This window comes from Emiliania huxleyi, assembly GCF_000372725.1.
Source record: "Emiliania huxleyi CCMP1516 unplaced genomic scaffold EMIHUscaffold_271, whole genome shotgun sequence".
Lineage (NCBI taxonomy): Eukaryota > Haptophyta > Isochrysidales > Noelaerhabdaceae > Emiliania > Emiliania huxleyi.
The window spans coordinates 92,059-108,153 of record NW_005200000.1 but is presented as its reverse complement, the minus strand read 5'-3'; the positions used below and the strand labels follow the sequence as shown (position 1 = coordinate 108,153).

The 16,095-nt window shown below is 65.8% G+C and overlaps 6 protein-coding genes across 6 annotated transcripts; 2 read left to right on the top strand and 4 right to left on the bottom strand.

Annotated features, from left to right (window-relative positions):
• Positions 1-1,821: 1,821 nt before the first annotated feature.
• On the bottom strand, positions 1,822-2,748 carry EMIHUDRAFT_115903 (hypothetical protein; the record flags this gene model as incomplete). The annotated part of the gene is made up of 2 exons (XM_005776822.1): positions 1,822-2,268; positions 2,386-2,748. The coding sequence occupies 2 exons, from the start codon at positions 2,746-2,748 to the stop codon at positions 1,822-1,824; spliced, it is 810 nt and encodes a 269-aa protein (XP_005776879.1).
• An 818-nt stretch (positions 2,749-3,566) lies between these two features.
• On the bottom strand, positions 3,567-4,567 carry EMIHUDRAFT_367674 (hypothetical protein; the record flags this gene model as incomplete). The annotated part of the gene is made up of 1 exon (XM_005776821.1): positions 3,567-4,567. A coding segment is annotated over one exon (380 nt), but the record flags the coding sequence as incomplete, so codon positions are not given.
• A 969-nt stretch (positions 4,568-5,536) lies between these two features.
• EMIHUDRAFT_115902 (hypothetical protein) lies at positions 5,537-6,664 on the top strand (the record flags this gene model as incomplete). The annotated part of the gene is made up of 1 exon (XM_005776820.1): positions 5,537-6,664. The coding sequence occupies one exon, from the start codon at positions 5,537-5,539 to the stop codon at positions 6,662-6,664; it is 1,128 nt and encodes a 375-aa protein (XP_005776877.1).
• An 845-nt stretch (positions 6,665-7,509) lies between these two features.
• EMIHUDRAFT_238493 (hypothetical protein) lies at positions 7,510-8,250 on the bottom strand (the record flags this gene model as incomplete). Its single annotated transcript, XM_005776819.1, has 3 exons — positions 7,510-7,624; positions 7,710-7,807; positions 7,831-8,250. 3 exons carry the CDS (start codon positions 8,248-8,250, stop codon positions 7,510-7,512), a joined length of 633 nt encoding a protein of 210 aa, XP_005776876.1.
• Positions 8,251-10,066: 1,816 nt separating this feature from the next.
• On the top strand, positions 10,067-13,213 carry EMIHUDRAFT_469316 (hypothetical protein; the record flags this gene model as incomplete). The annotated part of the gene is made up of 8 exons (XM_005776818.1): positions 10,067-10,620; positions 10,691-10,832; positions 10,880-10,899; positions 11,162-11,454; positions 11,595-11,783; positions 12,017-12,349; positions 12,510-12,768; positions 12,839-13,213. Coding segments are annotated over 8 exons (2,131 nt in total), but the record flags the coding sequence as incomplete, so codon positions are not given.
• A 261-nt stretch (positions 13,214-13,474) lies between these two features.
• EMIHUDRAFT_74134 (hypothetical protein) lies at positions 13,475-15,559 on the bottom strand (the record flags this gene model as incomplete). The annotated part of the gene is made up of 5 exons (XM_005776817.1): positions 13,475-13,850; positions 14,049-14,138; positions 14,212-14,441; positions 14,660-14,902; positions 15,185-15,559. The coding sequence occupies 5 exons, from the start codon at positions 15,557-15,559 to the stop codon at positions 13,475-13,477; spliced, it is 1,314 nt and encodes a 437-aa protein (XP_005776874.1).
• Positions 15,560-16,095: the final 536 nt, after the last annotated feature.

The window sequence follows — 16,095 nt, the reverse complement described above, 5'->3', positions numbered from 1 at the left end:
CTGGTGCATTATAGAGGGGTCAGGGGAGCTACCAGATCGCGCTCTCTCCGGCCGACGACGCCGAGGCGCGTCCGACTGGAGCGCGCTGTCCGACGTGTGGCGCGCTTGAGGCCGACCGAGAGACGGAGAGAGGCCGAGTGAGGACGCGAGTGCAACAGAGAGAGAGAGCGATGCGCTCTGCATGGTGGGCTAAAAAAGTCTCGCACAATCTCTAAAAATCTCGAACCCAGTGAGCGCGGCAGTAAGTGATGACTACCCCACCCATCCTCTCCGAACGAAGATTCGTTTACCGGCTTCTCTGATGAACACCAGTGAGTGAGGGAGGGCGAGACGACCGAGGGGTCCCGAACCATGCGGAAGGCGCCGAAAGATAAGAGAGATCCCTTCCTTGCAGCGAGCCCCCTCCAACCCACCCGCGCTAGGTCCTGGGCTGCGAAGGGGTCACACCGCGCTGCCAGTAGCACCGCTCGCGCGTTCGGCGCACTCCCTGGCACCCAAGGAGTGCGCCTAGCCGACCAGACCGAAAAGGCTCGACGCAGCGCTCGCTGTGGGGCTGCCACAAAGTCGCCGCCGAGCGTGCCACCGAAGGCGGCCCGTCGGAGGTGATGGAGTGTGAGACCTGAGGCTGCGGAGGTGACGCCTGAGGTACCGGCCCGTGCACATCGACTCAACTGGCGACCGCCACGGGCTCAGACGAGACTTGTCGACGCGTTCCGGCTCAGCTTCACCGTGGTCCTCGGGCGTCTGTCGACGTCAGGACCACCCATACAGGTCGCGGGTTTGAGGTCGCAAGAGCCAAGATGGTGGCGTTTGGACATCCCAACCAACACACGAGACAGCCTGTAGGCGATGGCGGGACGGCGCAGTGTTTGTGGCACTCGGCAGTAGGCACCCGCGGCACGGCCCCGCTGTCAGCTCTCCCGGGCTGCGGAACCGGCCCCAGAAGGGGACGGTCCGGGCGAGTGTGGCAGCTCCTGCGCTAGTATGGGCACCCTCTATAACAACACTACTGACCCTGGTCATTAGAGCTGCCAGGGATAGCGTCAGGAGCTGGTAGGAGTCAAAACCCCTCATATTTGAGACATCGTGGCCCATATACTCGCACAACGAGCCGTGTGTGCGAGCACGAAAGAACTACGCGGCACAGCCACGGGCGTCCGGGTCAAGTCCCGGGTCCGCTTTCGATTGGGTAGTCAGGGGAGATGGCCATAGTAGCTGGACGGTGAGCGTGGCAGCGACGGTGCTGGTCACATGTGTGTATACAGGTCTCGGAGAAACTTGTAGGCGGCGTATATCGCCACAGCACGCGTCACAGACGGGAGACTGTGCGGACCACTCCTCAACAGGCGTCGCCATCGATGCATCGGCGCGGCGCGGCGTATTGTGGCAGGTAAAAGTAACGGAAAGCTAAAGGTAACAAAAGCACTCACGGGTACGGGACAAAACAAGAAATTTACTTTCCGAAAAAGACCAAATCGCACCATGGCGGCGGCAGTCCAGAGACGTAGGCTGACAGCGCTGCGGGCCCCGTTCCGGAAGCGAGCCCGGCCACAAGCCGTGGCTCGAGATCGCTTACGCTCCGAGCCACCGCTGCACGCACGCTAGACTAGACTGCCACGGTTCTCCCAAGTCCCCACACCAGGTACCGCCCACCCCCCCTCACGCACAGTCAGTGTTCAGCGCTCACTCAAGGATTGGCCCAATGCCGTCCAGCGACCGGCGGTACCGGACCAAGGCCCGCGCATGCAGGGATGGTCGGGTGATCGATCTGCAAATTACATGCGTGCCTTGCTTGGTTTTGCTCGCGTTGCACCACGGTATTCAGGAGCGGGCCATCTCGGTCGCCTCCGGGGTACCGCCGGCCTTGGCCGCCTTGAGCTCGCTATAGATGAGGCAGTAGGTGCAGCTGCCGCAACACATGACCTGGAGGCACACGTTGTCGCACGGGCCTGGGCTGACAGCGTTCTTGTCGAGCTTGACGGCCGCAGCCTTGAGAATATTGACGTCATAGTTGCACCAGCACTTGTCCAGGCATGCCACCGGCGCGATGCAGGGGCCGCAGCAGTAGGGAATGTAGGAGCAGTAGTTTTGGATCTGCGAGCCGAAGCCGAGGAAGCTGGGCGCCGTCTCCTTAGACTGTCCGACCGTCACGTCGGCGCCAATCATGTCGCCCATCTCGCATTTAGCGCACGGAAGGCAGCACGACACGTAGAGGCAGCCGCCCATGTCGTCAAAGCAGCCGAAGACGCTTCCCCACTCCTCGGTGCCCTGGTCGACGGTGAGAGTGATCGCTTAGCGTGACGGTACGAGAAGTGTGGCCGCGCCGCTTAGCGCGAGCATGCTAAGGAGCGAGCGTGAAGCGATGGGGAGGTGCGACAGGCGCACCGTTCCCGCCGACGAGGTGTGCTTCATCTGGTTCTGCACGTTGACCGCCGCTGCCGGCGCATCGACCTTGAGTGGCATGCCGCCCGAATAGCCCGGCGGCACGGTGAGGAGCATCATTTGGCCCCCGACTTCGGCTTGGAATTGCTGACCCTCGCCGAGACCGTCAGGAATCTGGATGCTGTACGTGCCCCGATACGGCACCCCGTGCTTATCTACGGGCACCACGTTGGCCTCTGGCCTTTCGGCGTAGGCCTCTAGCGCGTTCGCGTCGATCGCGCATCGCAATGTCGATGTTACGTGCCGCGTCCATCCCTCCCGCTTCCACTCCTCCCTAACTTCTCGCTGTTTTTCTGGGTCGAGCATGTCGTCCCGCGCTCTCTCGAGCCGGCGGTGTGCCTCCCTCCACCGTGCCCCGTCGCACCCTGGCCTGCCCAGCCTCTTGTACGCCTCGTCATAAAGCGTCCCCACCGCCCCGGGCTCGCCCATCGTGTGCCTATCCCGCGTGAGCATCGGTCCGTCGGCCGGCGTGCACAGCACTCCTAGCTGGCTCCCCGCTCGTAGGATTCTATCCGCCTCGTGTATGTCGTCGCAACGCATCACCCTCCCTCTCCCCGAGTCGGGTCGGGCCCTTCTCCTGGGGGTCATGAACACGTCTCCGCCAGCGGCGGCAGCGGCGGCAAGCAGCCCCAGCAAGGGCAGCGACATAGTCCGAAACGTAAACTGAGAATTGCGGCTCACCAAGATGCGACAGGAGGGCTAAAATTCTGTACTATAACAAATTGTCGTGAGCACCCGGCCGATGAGACGAACCACTTCATTCAGAATCTCCCCGCAGCGCGAAGCCTCTCCTGGGACTCCGCCACCCTCTCCTTCCTGGCAGCCGCCGCCTTAGCCGCAGCCTTCGCTCCTTGGCTTTGGCCGCCGCCTCCTGCTTCGCCGCCGCGGCCTTCGCCGCCGCTTCTTCCTTGGCCGGCCTCTGTCCGAGGACGACTTTTCTGCTGCCTGCAAAATAGAATCTTGCAACAAAACTCCCTCGCACAACACTGGGCACGGGACTGGCGCGCACTGGCACGAACACAGTGTTGTGCAAAATAGAAAATGACACGCGCAAATTCCCAACCGACCTTTCCCTATCATTGAAAGTAGCAACCGGGTCGCGCTACACGCTCTCCGAATGGGATTTTCTGCCCTGCCCCTGTCGCAGCCCCGGCTGCCTCCCGGAGGCCCGCCCGGCCATGCAATCCGCCGCCGGACCGCCCGGCGGGTCCAACCCGAAGCGGGCGACCGGCCGTTCGCACCGCTCGGCCGACGGGGCGAGCCCCGCGGCCCTCGATCGCTCGCCCCGGAAGTGGCCCGACCGGCCCACGCGCACGGCCTGGCCTCTACCGCCACTTTCGGCGGCGCAATTTGCGCCTTCATCGCTCTCTGGATCGTCCTGGCACCCATCGGACTCCTCCCGACGGTCGGCGGCGCCCACTCCGTGCACTTTGAGTCAGACTCGCTCTTCGGCAGGCACGCTCTTCGGCGAAAAGTCGCCGCCGGCTGTCCACGCCGAGCCAGCCAGTTGCCGGCTCGCACGGCAGCCTCTTCCTCTCGACCAGCCTCAACTTCGACACGGTCATCATTTTGTCGCTGCGTGCTCGTGGCGAGCCGGGCGGCGGTCAAAGTTTGCCCAGACGAGCGCCAGGCGATAGTCCCGTCTCTGTTCGCCCTGTGCATGTCAGGCCAGGCTGCAGCGGGGCACGACCATCGTGCTGCCCTGTTGCAGCCTGACGTTTCCCACTGTGCACAGCCGCCAGAGCACCACCACCGCCCGGCATCGTGTCACGGCGAGCTCCTTCTGCACCCGTTCGCGAGGCTCTTGCGCTGGCACACTTCGGCCTTCCGCTGCTCGCGTTCGGCGAGCTCTTCTCCGCACTCCTGCCACGGTGCCGTCGCCACACACCTTCTGGCCGGCCTGAGCCACGCGGACTCGACCTCTCTCTCTCTCTCTGGTGCACGCCACGGGCCGCGGAGGCAGCGTTGCTGGCACAGAGCACAGTCGAGCTGGAGTATCCGCTTCTTGATGCTTCTGCGGTCAAGCTTGACCTTATGTGACATGATATGCCACAAGAATGCATGCTCTCACCCCTCAAAGTGTCGAATTTTTGTTTAGTACTGGTGACCCGACACCGGTGGCCCCGGGTGCGGCCCGATAGTACCGTGCCGATAGTACCGTTGTGCCTTTCTTCTCAAACGAACGCACTTCGAGGTTCGACAATCGCTAAAAGATGCTTATGGGGCACCGCTGCGACTCCCTTGGAGATGCCTGAGGCCACCCCAACCAGTCCCCAGGCGAAGCCTTACGTGGACGAATTCAAACCCTTTTCCTGGCTCACAAGCTAAAGATGTTCACGGGCCCCCACACACGGAGCTCGGAGGTCTCCGCGTACTCTTTAGCTGTACTAGTCTAGGCAGGGGTTGGACGAATTCAATCCTCTTTTTGTTTTTAGGTGTATTGTTGGCAAATCAAGACACAGAGCTCACACAGAATCACAGCGGGAGGAAAGCGGCGAGTCGCAATTCCCTACTTTTTGTTCGTCTACCCATATTAGCAACTTCGTGCTCATGTCAACGCCACACCAGCGCTAGCCCATTGATTCAACCCCGCCCCCATTGGGGGCGGGGCCCTTCAAGGGCCCAACTCTAGTCCTTTGAGAAAGGATCGTCCCAACCAACCAACTTGATTGAGGAGTGTGCAAGGTAACACGCCTTCCCCGCCAGCGGCGCCGCCACCGCCATACTGCCTCTGCGCTCGCACACAGCCGCCACTCCACTGTGTGTCCACCCTGTCTCCCTTCTCTCCCACAACCAAGCAGCCACACCCGAAGCTGTCGCCAGACGCCGCCGCCTCCTGCACATCTGGTACAGCACAGGGGGGCAGTCCGAGTAAGGTGACGCATCGCTCACTCGTGTGGCCGTACTCTCTCCCAACTTCCTCTCTCTTTCGACTGCTTCGAAAACAACCACCACCCTCACGCATGCGTCCCTCTCTGAGACTGACAGCGCACCGCAAAGGTTCAGACCGGCCTTTCCTGCATGTCAGGTAGGATAGACGCGCGGCGCACGCGTACCGCACAGCAGCTGACGCCGATGCTCGCGAACAGGACTCATGATGACCTTCGTGACCCGCGTCCTGCTGATCGCAGTCTGCAACGAGGTGACCCACGCGAAAACGCTCCACCCGGATTCGCCCGGCATCACCACCATCTCCAAGGCCTTCCGCGAGCAAAACGCCACCGACTTGCTCGCCAGCCCACGATATGACGGCTGCCCGCTTGGCTCTTGCGAATGCAGGTTGTGGTCCGATGGATATTACTGCTTGTGTGCGGACAATTGCGACTTCCTTGCGTGCGATGTTTACACCTATGATGGAGTCGAGATCACGTGCTCTTCGGGGTCGAGCTCCGGAACCTGCTCTTCCGGATGCTACTCAAGCTGGCCAGGCGACGGAGAGTGCGACGCCGTCTGTAACAACGCGGCTTGCAATTACGATGGAGGAGACTGCAGCGGAACCTGCTCCACGGGATGCTACTCAAACTGGCCAGGCGACGGAGAGTGCGATGCCGTCTGTAACAACGCGGCTTGCAATTACGATGGAGGAGACTGCAGCGGTGGCGGTGGCGGCGGTGGCGGTGGCGGTGGCGGCGGCGGCGGCGGTGGCGGTGGCGGTGGCGACTCCTCCTGCTTCGCCAAGGAGTCCACGACTGTGTGCCGCTTCGCGTCGCCAGAGGCCGAGTGCCAGGACGAGCTCATGGCCAACCTGGCCGTCGGTGACTACGTCCTCGGGCGCGACGGAATGACGCGAGTGATCGCCGTCCAGCACAAGGCCAACGACATCATCTCCGAGATGCTCACCTTCCACACCGGCGGCCGCGCCGTCTCGATGACGGCCGATCACGGCGTTTTTGTCGACGGCAAGCTCGTTGCTGCCGGCGAGGCCAAGGTGGGTTCGACCCTGTCCACGGGCACCATCCAGCGCATCACCAAGAGCAAGGCGCGCATCATCAACGCCGTCACGGCCGATGGGACAGTTATCGCCGATGGCGTCCTCGCCGCCTCCAACCCAGCGTGGCTCGCCGCGCTCACCATCGACGCGCCTTGGACGCGAGCTGTCGCCAACGCCCTTGTCCTCGCCGCCGGCGACGTCGACTCGATCGGAGAGGGCGCCGTGGCCGTCCTCGGAGAGGTGGCCGCCAGCCTCGCCGTCGCGGCGTTCATGGCCAAGGCGGGCAAGTGAGCCGCTGTCGCAACGCGAGCACAACCAAGCAAGCAGCTCCTCGAGAGCAGGCTTCCAGGTGGGGATGCTGATGCTGACTTCTCGCCTCCATCTCCCGATTTGCTCGTTGGGGTTGTCAACGGGCCGGCCCGCCGCCACCACCGCAGGTGGGCTTGCATGGAACTTACCGACACCGACACATCCCGATGCTGCCGTCGGTGCCATCCGGGGGGAGCGCTGACTTGCCCCCAACCATAGCCGCCTTTTGTTGAATTGTTCGCCGCCCCGCCGCCCCGCTTGCCGCTAGCCTTCGGATTCGATCCCTCATGTCTCGAACATGGACATGACCCCCCTGGGGCGCGCGATCTGCGGGATGGCCTTCTCTCTCCTAATTGTGCATTATTCTCGTTGTGGGAGCACTGTGGACTACACGTTATTCTTTGATCTTGTGTATTAACACACACATTATTAATTATTTAACCCAAAAGCAGCACGTGTGGTTTCTTCACGGCCAATTTTCGATTTGAGCGCATGCAGCCCCCACAGCAGCGCGTTCCACAAAGTCCACACACACCCAGTCACACCGACGCGCACAGGTTGAGAGCCACAGACCACAGTCCACATGGATGACGGTGGGTTGACGGCGGGACGCCGCAGCGCGGACCGGGAGACTGTCACACCGCCGCCCCGAAACCCCGCGCGCACATCCGGCCACACATGATTATGACCGACCGTCGAGGTGCTCAGGGGCGCCGGCTGCGCGCGGCCAAAAGCACAGAGGGCTGCACCCGCCATGCACGGCGCGCCCCCTCGGCAGCGGCACAAACGGTGAGGACGGAGTTCGACAATCACGGTGAGGCCCTGGACTATGCGTTGCAGTGGCGCGACGCTCCCCGAGACGCGAGATCGAGCCCGACCAGCGCCATGCGCCACGTGGCTGTCGGCGAGTCCAGCGCGAGGCTCTCGCCATCGACGGCCCACCTGGTAGAGGAGCTGCTTCGTGCACGGGTGTGTCGTCGCCGCGCGCAGCTCCCCCATCGTGCGCTTGCTCCCGGCCGCTCTCGACTTGTCGCGCGCCGCCTGCTGCGCCTCCTCGCCCGCGCCCGACGCCGCGCTGGCCAGCTGCGCTGCGCGCCCCTCCGCCTCCCCGACCATCGCCGCCATCTGGTGCATGCCGCCGCCGCCACCGTCGAACAACCCATCACGTGCTTATTCACACGAAACCAGTAGTGCTTGTCGTCCGCCGGCATCGCCGGCCACACCTCGCGCCAGACGTGGTTCACCATGTTGTCGAGCATCACCTGCACGGTGCCTGCCCCCCGGCCGGCGCGCACAACAGCCTCCTCCCCTCGCGCCGAAGCCTGCTCAGCAGCGAGCCAGCGGCTGGCCTTCGACTCACGATTTCGCGTCAACGCCAGCCACTCGCCGAACCCGATCGTCCACCGAACGGTCGGGTGGAGGCCTCGAGCCGTCCGCATCATCGGCACAACCTGCCCCCTCTCCGCCAGCTCGCTCAAGTACTCGCGCAGACGGCGGCGCACCTCGCGCAGCGCCCTCGAGTGCTTAGCGCCGTGCGGCAGCAGCATTGGCACGTCGTCGGGCAGCATCGCCTCGCGCTGCTCGTCCTCGTTTCGCCGAGCAGCGCGAAGCAGCTCCATGGCGGCGCAGCGCCGCACCCTCCTCCGCCCCGGCCAGTTGAGGGCCGCAGGGGCGGAGCTCGCCTCGCCGACCGCCTCCTCCCGGCCAACATACCCGCCGAGTGCCGCCTACGTGGCGCCGGCGTCGCCGCTGGCCATCCCGGCTGCCGCCGGGCTCTCGTCGCCAGCCCTCGTGCTGCGCCGCTCCCTTGGCTGTGTCGGAGCGGGCTCGCAGGTCAGCAGCGCGTCCCCAGCCTCGTCGCCGTCCCCCTCGACGTCGCTCCCCTTGTCGCTGGTGGCGACCGCGCTGCCGCTGTCGGTCGCGCTGGCCGGCAGCGCGTCCGCAGCCTCGTCGCTGCCCTCGCCGTCGCTGTCCTCGCCGCTGGTGGGGGCCGCGCCGCCGGCGCCGAGCGTCACCCGCCTCCACGTCTCTTCCTCTAAGTTGAGCCGGAAATCCTGGTCGGGGTAGCCGTCGTACTCGACCGCGTGCACGAGCCGGCCGTCCGAACCCTCCTCCCGCCCCGTGATGGTGCCCGGCCACCACCTCTGCTCGCCCAGGATCTCCACGTGCGTGCCAGTCTCGACGACAGCGTGCCCGGCGATCCTCGCCGCCGCGTCCACGCGCAGCCGTTATCGCCGCGCCGTCTTAGACTCCGCGGCCTGCGGCAGGACGTAGTTCGGGCCGTACTCCGCGACGTTCGCGAGGGCCTCGGCCGCGCTCACCGTCTCGACCGCGGCCTCGACCAGTGGAGGGGGGGGCTCGACCCGTCGTTCGACCCGTCGTTCCGTGACCTCCCGCGCCAGCCGCTCGCCAGCGAGGGGCTCCTGATGCGCCGCCCGTCGGTCGACGCCCTCGCCCTGCGCTCAGCCAACGACGCCGTCGCTGTCCTCGCTAACGTGACCGTGGTTCGAGGCCGCCCATCCTCCATTGATGCCGTCCAACACCAAAGTCGTTCCCCCTCCAACACCAAAGTCGTCCCCCCCCCCCGTCCCCCTCGGACACGTCCCTCCCTGTCCTCTCCACTGGTTCCTCTACTTATATACATAAATTCGTGCCGTCCGCGGCGAGCCGAGCCAGGCCACGGCGCTCGGCCTCCTGAGAGAAGACCATCCCGGACGGCAGTGACAATTTACCCGACATCAATCGTCGACGGCAAGCTCGAGAACTGCGCCTCCAAAGTCGCCCAGATTCGCCTCTCGCGGCGCGCTGAGTTAGTATCGCCGGTGCGCCAGCCAGCTCTGCTCCACAGCAGGGCATGCCTGACTGGCTCCTGCTAGCCGTGCGTCCTGGTGGCATCCATTGCCAGCTCAGGTAGCCTCAGGAGGTCGCCTCGCGCACGACTCGGCGCCGCACAGCACCGCTCCGCGTTACTACCGAGTTAGTATCGTCGACCCACAGTGACTGCTCTTCTGTAGGTGGAGCCGACAAACGCCGGCCGGGTCGGCCCCGCCGCCCCCATCGCCGCCGCCGGGGCGGCGGCGGCCTCGGCGGACCATCCGGCGCGCCGCGCGCCCGACGGGGAGGCGTTCACCACTCCTGGATCCTCACCCTGCCACGCCTTCGTGCAGACGCCGTGGCACCCACCTCAGGCGCCGCTCGGACTCGGTTGACGGGAGCCCAAGTGCTTGGCTCGTGCCCAGCCGACCGGCAGGCGATGCCCACTCGCTGCTAAGCTAATCTCGGGCTGTCTTGCGGCGGTGTGGTGCCGTGAAGGGATACGAGCCACGGTGCTGGTGTGACTCTGTTCACGTTCGCAAAGACCAGGCGAGACCAGCGTCAACTGTCCATGACGCCCGGCCTGCTAGCGCACACTGTCTCCTTCCTCTCATGCGATTTTGCCGTCGCCTTCCTCCCGGCCTCGTACTTTCGCTGCCGCTTCCGCTCATCAGACGGCGAGCGGCTCGCGATCACTGCACCTTTGTGCGTTGCGGTGGGTGCTTTCGCTCTGTCCCTCTTCGCCGACCATTGCGGGACGTGGTTGCGACTGCTGGCCGTGGCCGCGGCGCAGGCCGCGAGCATCGCCATCCTCTGGCCCTGGCGCTGGCGACTGGTCGGCGGCTTGCTCGGCCTTTCGGCGGCGGCTCTGACCAAAGCACACGAGAGTGAGCACACGCTCGCGGGCGGATGCGCGCTCGCAGTCGCGGCTGCAGCTATCGCCGCTGCCCCAGCCGCAGCTTCGCTCGCTGCCATGGCCCTCGAGCGCCCGGCTGCCGCTTCGGCGAGCATTGCTGCCGTCGCGGTCTGTGCGTCGCACGGCAGCGCTGTCTGGCGGGCCGTGCGCCACTTGCTCCTCGTCGAGGAGGTCGGCCTCGCCCACGCGTCCGCGCGCCGCGTCTTGGGTGACCTCGAGACGCATTTTTGTCCGAGCCTTCTGTGCACCTTCCAGGACCTTCTAGGAGCCTCCTTCAGGCGCCGACAGCCTCGAGACACACCTCTCGACGCTCGCGCTCACCACGCTGCACTGCCAGCTCGCCCTCGGCCAGCTGGGCGTGACGTACGTCAAGGCGGCGCAGCAGCGGAAGAACCGGCGGCCTCGTTCGCGAGGCTGCTTGTGAGTATCAGTCTGCGATTCTGATCACTTTTTGTGCGACGTGATAGGCTGCTCCTCGCCGGCGGAGGTGCAGCGGGCGGCCCGCCGCAGCTATCCGCAGCTGACTTCGGAAGGCACGCCCTCCGCTTCATGGCCGTGGTCGGGCTCCCCTACCTGGCGCAGCGGACCGCCGTGGAGTCCATCAACGCGCACCTCGAGCGCACCTTTCTCCACCGGCTCACGTACTCTCTCTCAGTCCAGCTCGTGCTCGCGGACGGAGAGAGCCCTCGCCGCCACGGCCCTCTGGAACCCTCTAGGAACTCTCTAGGAACCTTCTAGGAACCTTCTAGGAGAGAGCCTCGCCGCCACGGCCCGCTCCGACCTGACGCTGGACGCGCACGCGGACGCCCTCAAGGAGAGCGTGCACACCATCTTCTCTCTCGCCGAGCGGAAGCTCTTCTCCCTCCCAAAGATGGCGCTACTCCCCTCGGTCCTCCTCCGCCACCCGCGCCTCGCCCTCGCCGGGCTTCCGATCATCCTCGGCCTCGACGCCGCCAAGTCGGCGCTCCACGCGGCGCTGACCGACGCCTTCGAGGAGCACCGCAAGGCGGAGAAGCGCGCCGACTCGCGCTTGGCGCGCGTGGTCGCCTACGACCTCGCGCAGGCGAGTCACTTGCTTGAGAGGACGCCACGACGACCCGATCACTGGAGAGGAGTCCGACAGGACGCCGAGATGACCCGCGAAGACTCCGAGACGCCTCGTCGCCTACGCCTTTGCGGCAGGCGGCGCAGCTGACGGCGGCCGGCTCGCTCGAGCTCGCGCGCGAGCGGTGGGGCGAGGTAGCGCTGCAGGCGCAGGCGGAGGAGCGGTGCAAGCACGTGATCAACGCGCTGCGCAACTGGATCGGCTGGCTCTACTGGCAGGACGTCCTTCACCCGTCGATTGAGGTTGGCATCGCCTGGCTGCTCGAGGTGTGAACCCCGCCCCCCTGGCGTCTCTGGGACGATCGGCTCATCTCGGGCCATCTCGGCCCTGATCCGTTCCAGGCGGGCCACGTCGGAGTCTCTGAGATCTGGCTCTACTCGCGCGTAATCGAGGACTCGATCGACACGCTGCTCACGCGCTCTCGTGCAGAGGCAGCCCGCCTCCGCTCGCCGCAGCTCTCCGGGTACCCTCTAGGAACCTTCTGGGAACCTTCCCGCAGGCGCAGCTCGCTTCCGTCCGCCGCAACTCGGTCGAGCTCGTCGCGCTGCACGCGGCGGTCGCCGAGGCGCAGGCGGCAGCTCGAGTCCGCTGCAGCTTCGGTGACGAGCACGGCGGCGACACTTCAGCGACCGTGCGCGTGCGGTGCGAGTTCACGCGCGGCGCTTCTCGCGTGGTCGTCGGCAGCGGCGGGGAGAGCGTCGAGCTCCGCCCGTCGGTCTACGCGCTGTTTGGCCCAAACGGGAGCGGCAAGAGCAGCCTCCTCGCACTCCTCTCCTCGTGCGCTCGCGGCGGGGCCCTGCCGGCCGGGCTGGCGCTGGCCGGCGAGTGCGACGTGCAGCTGCGCCTCTCCGCCGACGACATCGTCGAGGAGTGTAGTACGTCCGAGAGTGCCCCAGGAGCAGCCCGAGAGCGACCCGAGAGCGTCCGTCGAGCGACCCTCAGGTGATCCAGACACTTCCTAGACACTTCCTAGACACTTCCTCGCTCCTCAGGTGACGCAGCGGCTCTACTGCCCGCTCTCCTGCCAGCCCGTCCGCTGGCTCGCCCCCTCCGCCCACCGCAACACCTCGCTGGCTCCGCTGGCGGCGCGAGCCGCGGCACTGCTCACGGAGCTCCACTTTTGGAGCCGGCGCGACGACGGCGCGGCGGCGGGCGGCGGTACGGAGGGCGGCGAGGGGAGGCGGGAGGAGGAGGAGAGCCTTGCTGCCGAGCTGATGGCGGAGCACGAGGATTACTGCGGCGCCCTCTCGGGCAGAGACGCGGCTCCGAGGCGGTGGTGGTGGTGGAGCCGTCTCGGAGCCGTCTCGAAACCGTCCCGTAGGCGGGCAGCGCGCCAAGCTGGAGCTGGTGCGGTCGGTGCTGCTGCGTCCCGTTTGCCCGAGGCTGCTGCTGCTCGACGAGTTCTTCGCGCCCCTTTCGGCGTGGAGCAAGGCGCTCGTGGCGGGCAGGCTGCGCGCGGCCTGCCCCGACAGCGTCGTTGTGGTCGTCTACCACCCAGACAGCATGCCCGAGGCGGGCGAGGGAGAGGCGGCCGACGCGCTCTGCGATCTCGCGGGAGGTGCTTTCTTCGACGCGTTCATGGAGGTGCGCGACGGGAAGCTGCTTCCGCCAAAGCCGTGCCAGGCCGCAGCGAGAATCGACAGCGAAGCCCAAGCGAAATAGACACGCTTTGTGTTGGATATTATTGAGGGAATCGATTCAATCTCGACGCGAAGGCCGAAGTCCACACACAAGATCAAGAAAGAGACCCTCGCGCTTTGTTTTTCGTATTGACGATGGATTAATCACCTTTCTTGTCAAACGGCATGGACAAATTTCATGCGGCGACATAGCACATATACTGACAAGACCAGACTGAGGTGTCAGGTAACACAGGACGAGGAGACTGTAGCGTAGCGCAAATTATAGTGTGAACCGGCTGTTTACCCGGCGGCGGCGAGGGCGCCGCCATCCTAACTCAGTGCGGGTGCGCTGTCTGCGCGTGGACGATGCATGTGCGGAAGGCGGCCTCGATCTCCTCCCTGTCGAGGTCGCGCCCGATGAAGACTACCTTGGAGACGCGCGGCTCGCCCTCCACCCACTTGGTGTTGGACTGCTCGAACTGGATCTGCTCGTGCACGCCCTGGAAGATGTACTTTGCGTCGCCCTCGCCCTCGAAGCACAGCACGCCCTTGCTGCGGTAGAGGTCCTCCTTCTTGCGCTGCAGCAGCTGCACCATGAAGCGGTTGAAGAGCTGCGAGTCGAGCGCGTGCTCCGACTGGAGCGCAAACGAGCCGACGCCAGAAATGTCGTGCTTCCGCTTCTTCGCCTTCTGCCCCTCCCTCGCCCCCTCCCTCGCCCCCTCCCTCTCCCCCCCCACCCCCCCCGCGTGCCCGTGCTCGTGCGCCGGCGCGGCGGGCCTCGGTGCATGCCCGTGCTCGTGGGCGGCGGGGGCGTGCGCGTGGTCGGCGGCGGCGGCGGCGGGCGCGGCGTGCTGGTCGTGGCCGTGAGGCGCGTCGTGCTGCGCGTGGCCGTGGGCGGGGAGGGCGCACTGCTCGTCGGTGCACTCCTCCGCAGCAGCGTCCTCCTCGAGGTCGTACTCCGCGATCTCCTCCTGGAAGCGCTCCATCGAGAAGGCGTTCCTACTCACAGAGTGGTGGCCGCGTGGCGCCGGCGGGCTCGAGCCTCTTCCCCGGCGCAGCAGAGAGGGCGCACATGTCCATCAGCTTGTCGACGGGCACGCGCGACTGCTGGCACTCGATCAGCTCGGCGAACGCGTTCACCTCCTGGATGAGCGTCTTGACTGCGCCCAGCTCGCCCTTGTCCACCAAGTCAAGCTTGTTGAGAAGGACCCGGTCGGCGAAGGCGACCTGCTGCACCGCCTCGTTGACCGTCCCCTCGGGCCGCACCTGGCAGGAAAGGTCCAGGAAAGGTCTAGGAAAGGTCTAGGAAAGGTCCCCTCGGGCCGCACCTGGCAGCGGCTCGTGCCCGGTGAGGCGGAGGCACAGAGGCGGAGGCACAGGGGTAGAGGAAGAGGTGGGGTCGTGGCACCTCGGGCCGCTGCAGCCGAGTCGGTTTATCTCGGCTGTCTCTCGGCTGTCTCGGCTGTGTCTCGGCTGCGTCTCGCCTCGTTGATGTGGGCGGCGATGTGCTTGCAGTCGACCAGGCAGAGCACGCCGTCGATCCGGTAGTTGTTGCTGATGGTCCAGTTCTGCGTGAATGTCGCGAGGATGGGCGCGGGGTCGGCGAGGCCGGTCGTCTCGAGGAGGACGAGGTCGAAGGAGTCCTTGCGGTCCTTGAGCTGCGTGAGGGCGCGCACCAGGTCGCCTCGGACCGTGCAGCAGGCGCAGCCGTTGTCCATCGAGATGACCTCTTCCGCCGAGGAGAGGTTCTCCTTGACGAGGGCCTGCGAACGGCAGAGCGGCGAGCGAGGTCGGGCGAGGGCTTTTGGGCGAGGGCTTGGGCGAGGTCGGGCGAGGGCTTTTGGGCGAGGGCTTGGGCGAGGGCTTGGGTTGGGCGAGGGGCTTGGGCGAGCGAGGTCACGTGCGGGGAGGGGAGAGAGGCGCCGCTCCCACCGCGCCGCCCTCCGCTCCCACGATCTCCGCTCCCCCCAGCCCGGCTGCCTCCTCCTCCCCTGGGCTGCCCTCCTCCTCCCCTCTCTCTGCCCGCGCGCCTCGTCGATGTTGACGGCGCCAAACTCGTTTTCGATGACGCAGATCCGCTTGCCGTGCTGCTCGCGGAGGATGTAGTTGACGAGGGTGGTCTTGCCGGAGCCGAGGAAGCCAGTCACGACGGTGACGGCCAGCTTCTCCGAGTCCGCCTTCTCATACTCCTCCTCCTCCTCAAACGCCCCGGCGCCCGAGCCGTCTGCAAGCGCAGACACGGGCGCCGCGCGGATGACGCGGTCCTGTGGGAGGGGAAGGAGGCGTCGGGGTGCGGGGGTCCGGGCCTGACACCGATACCCATTCCCACGCCGGTCAGCATCCCGTGGCGGCGATATATCACAGCCAGGGCGCGGGTGGGCGCACCTCGTCGGCGGGAGCAAAGATGAGGCGGCCGTCATCGAGCCGGATCTGGTAGGGCGCGCACTGGTTGGCAGGGAAGGTGGACTGCGTGTAAAACAGCTTGACCACCGTCCCTGCCGTCCACCGGCCGCAGTTGCACTCGACGCGGTCGCCGACCTGCGGAAGGAGGGCCGACGTGCGGCGTCAGAGACGCAGCGCGAGCCAGGGAGCGAGCGGCGCGTGGACGAGTGATGCAGTGGCCGCACGCCTTGAATCGAAGCTGGTAGGTCTCAACCTGGTCGAGTTGCAGCATCGCGGCGTGAAGCTTCTGTCTGCTTTTGGCCTTGCTCTCGTCGTCGTCGGACCACAAAGAAATACTCAGTACTTGGTCAGCTGACCGGTCCTGGATGTGAGGTAATGACCGCACTCCAAGTGCTCCAAGTGCAGCTGCCCCTGTGGTCCGGGAGAAGAGGAGACAAGGACACGGGGGGGCGGCGAGGGGGGGGCAGCCGTCGCAACAGGCGAGCGCACCCCGAGCCGGGGCGGCACCGACCGGTGGATCGGCCGGCCCCGACGCGGATCTTGCCAGGAAGGG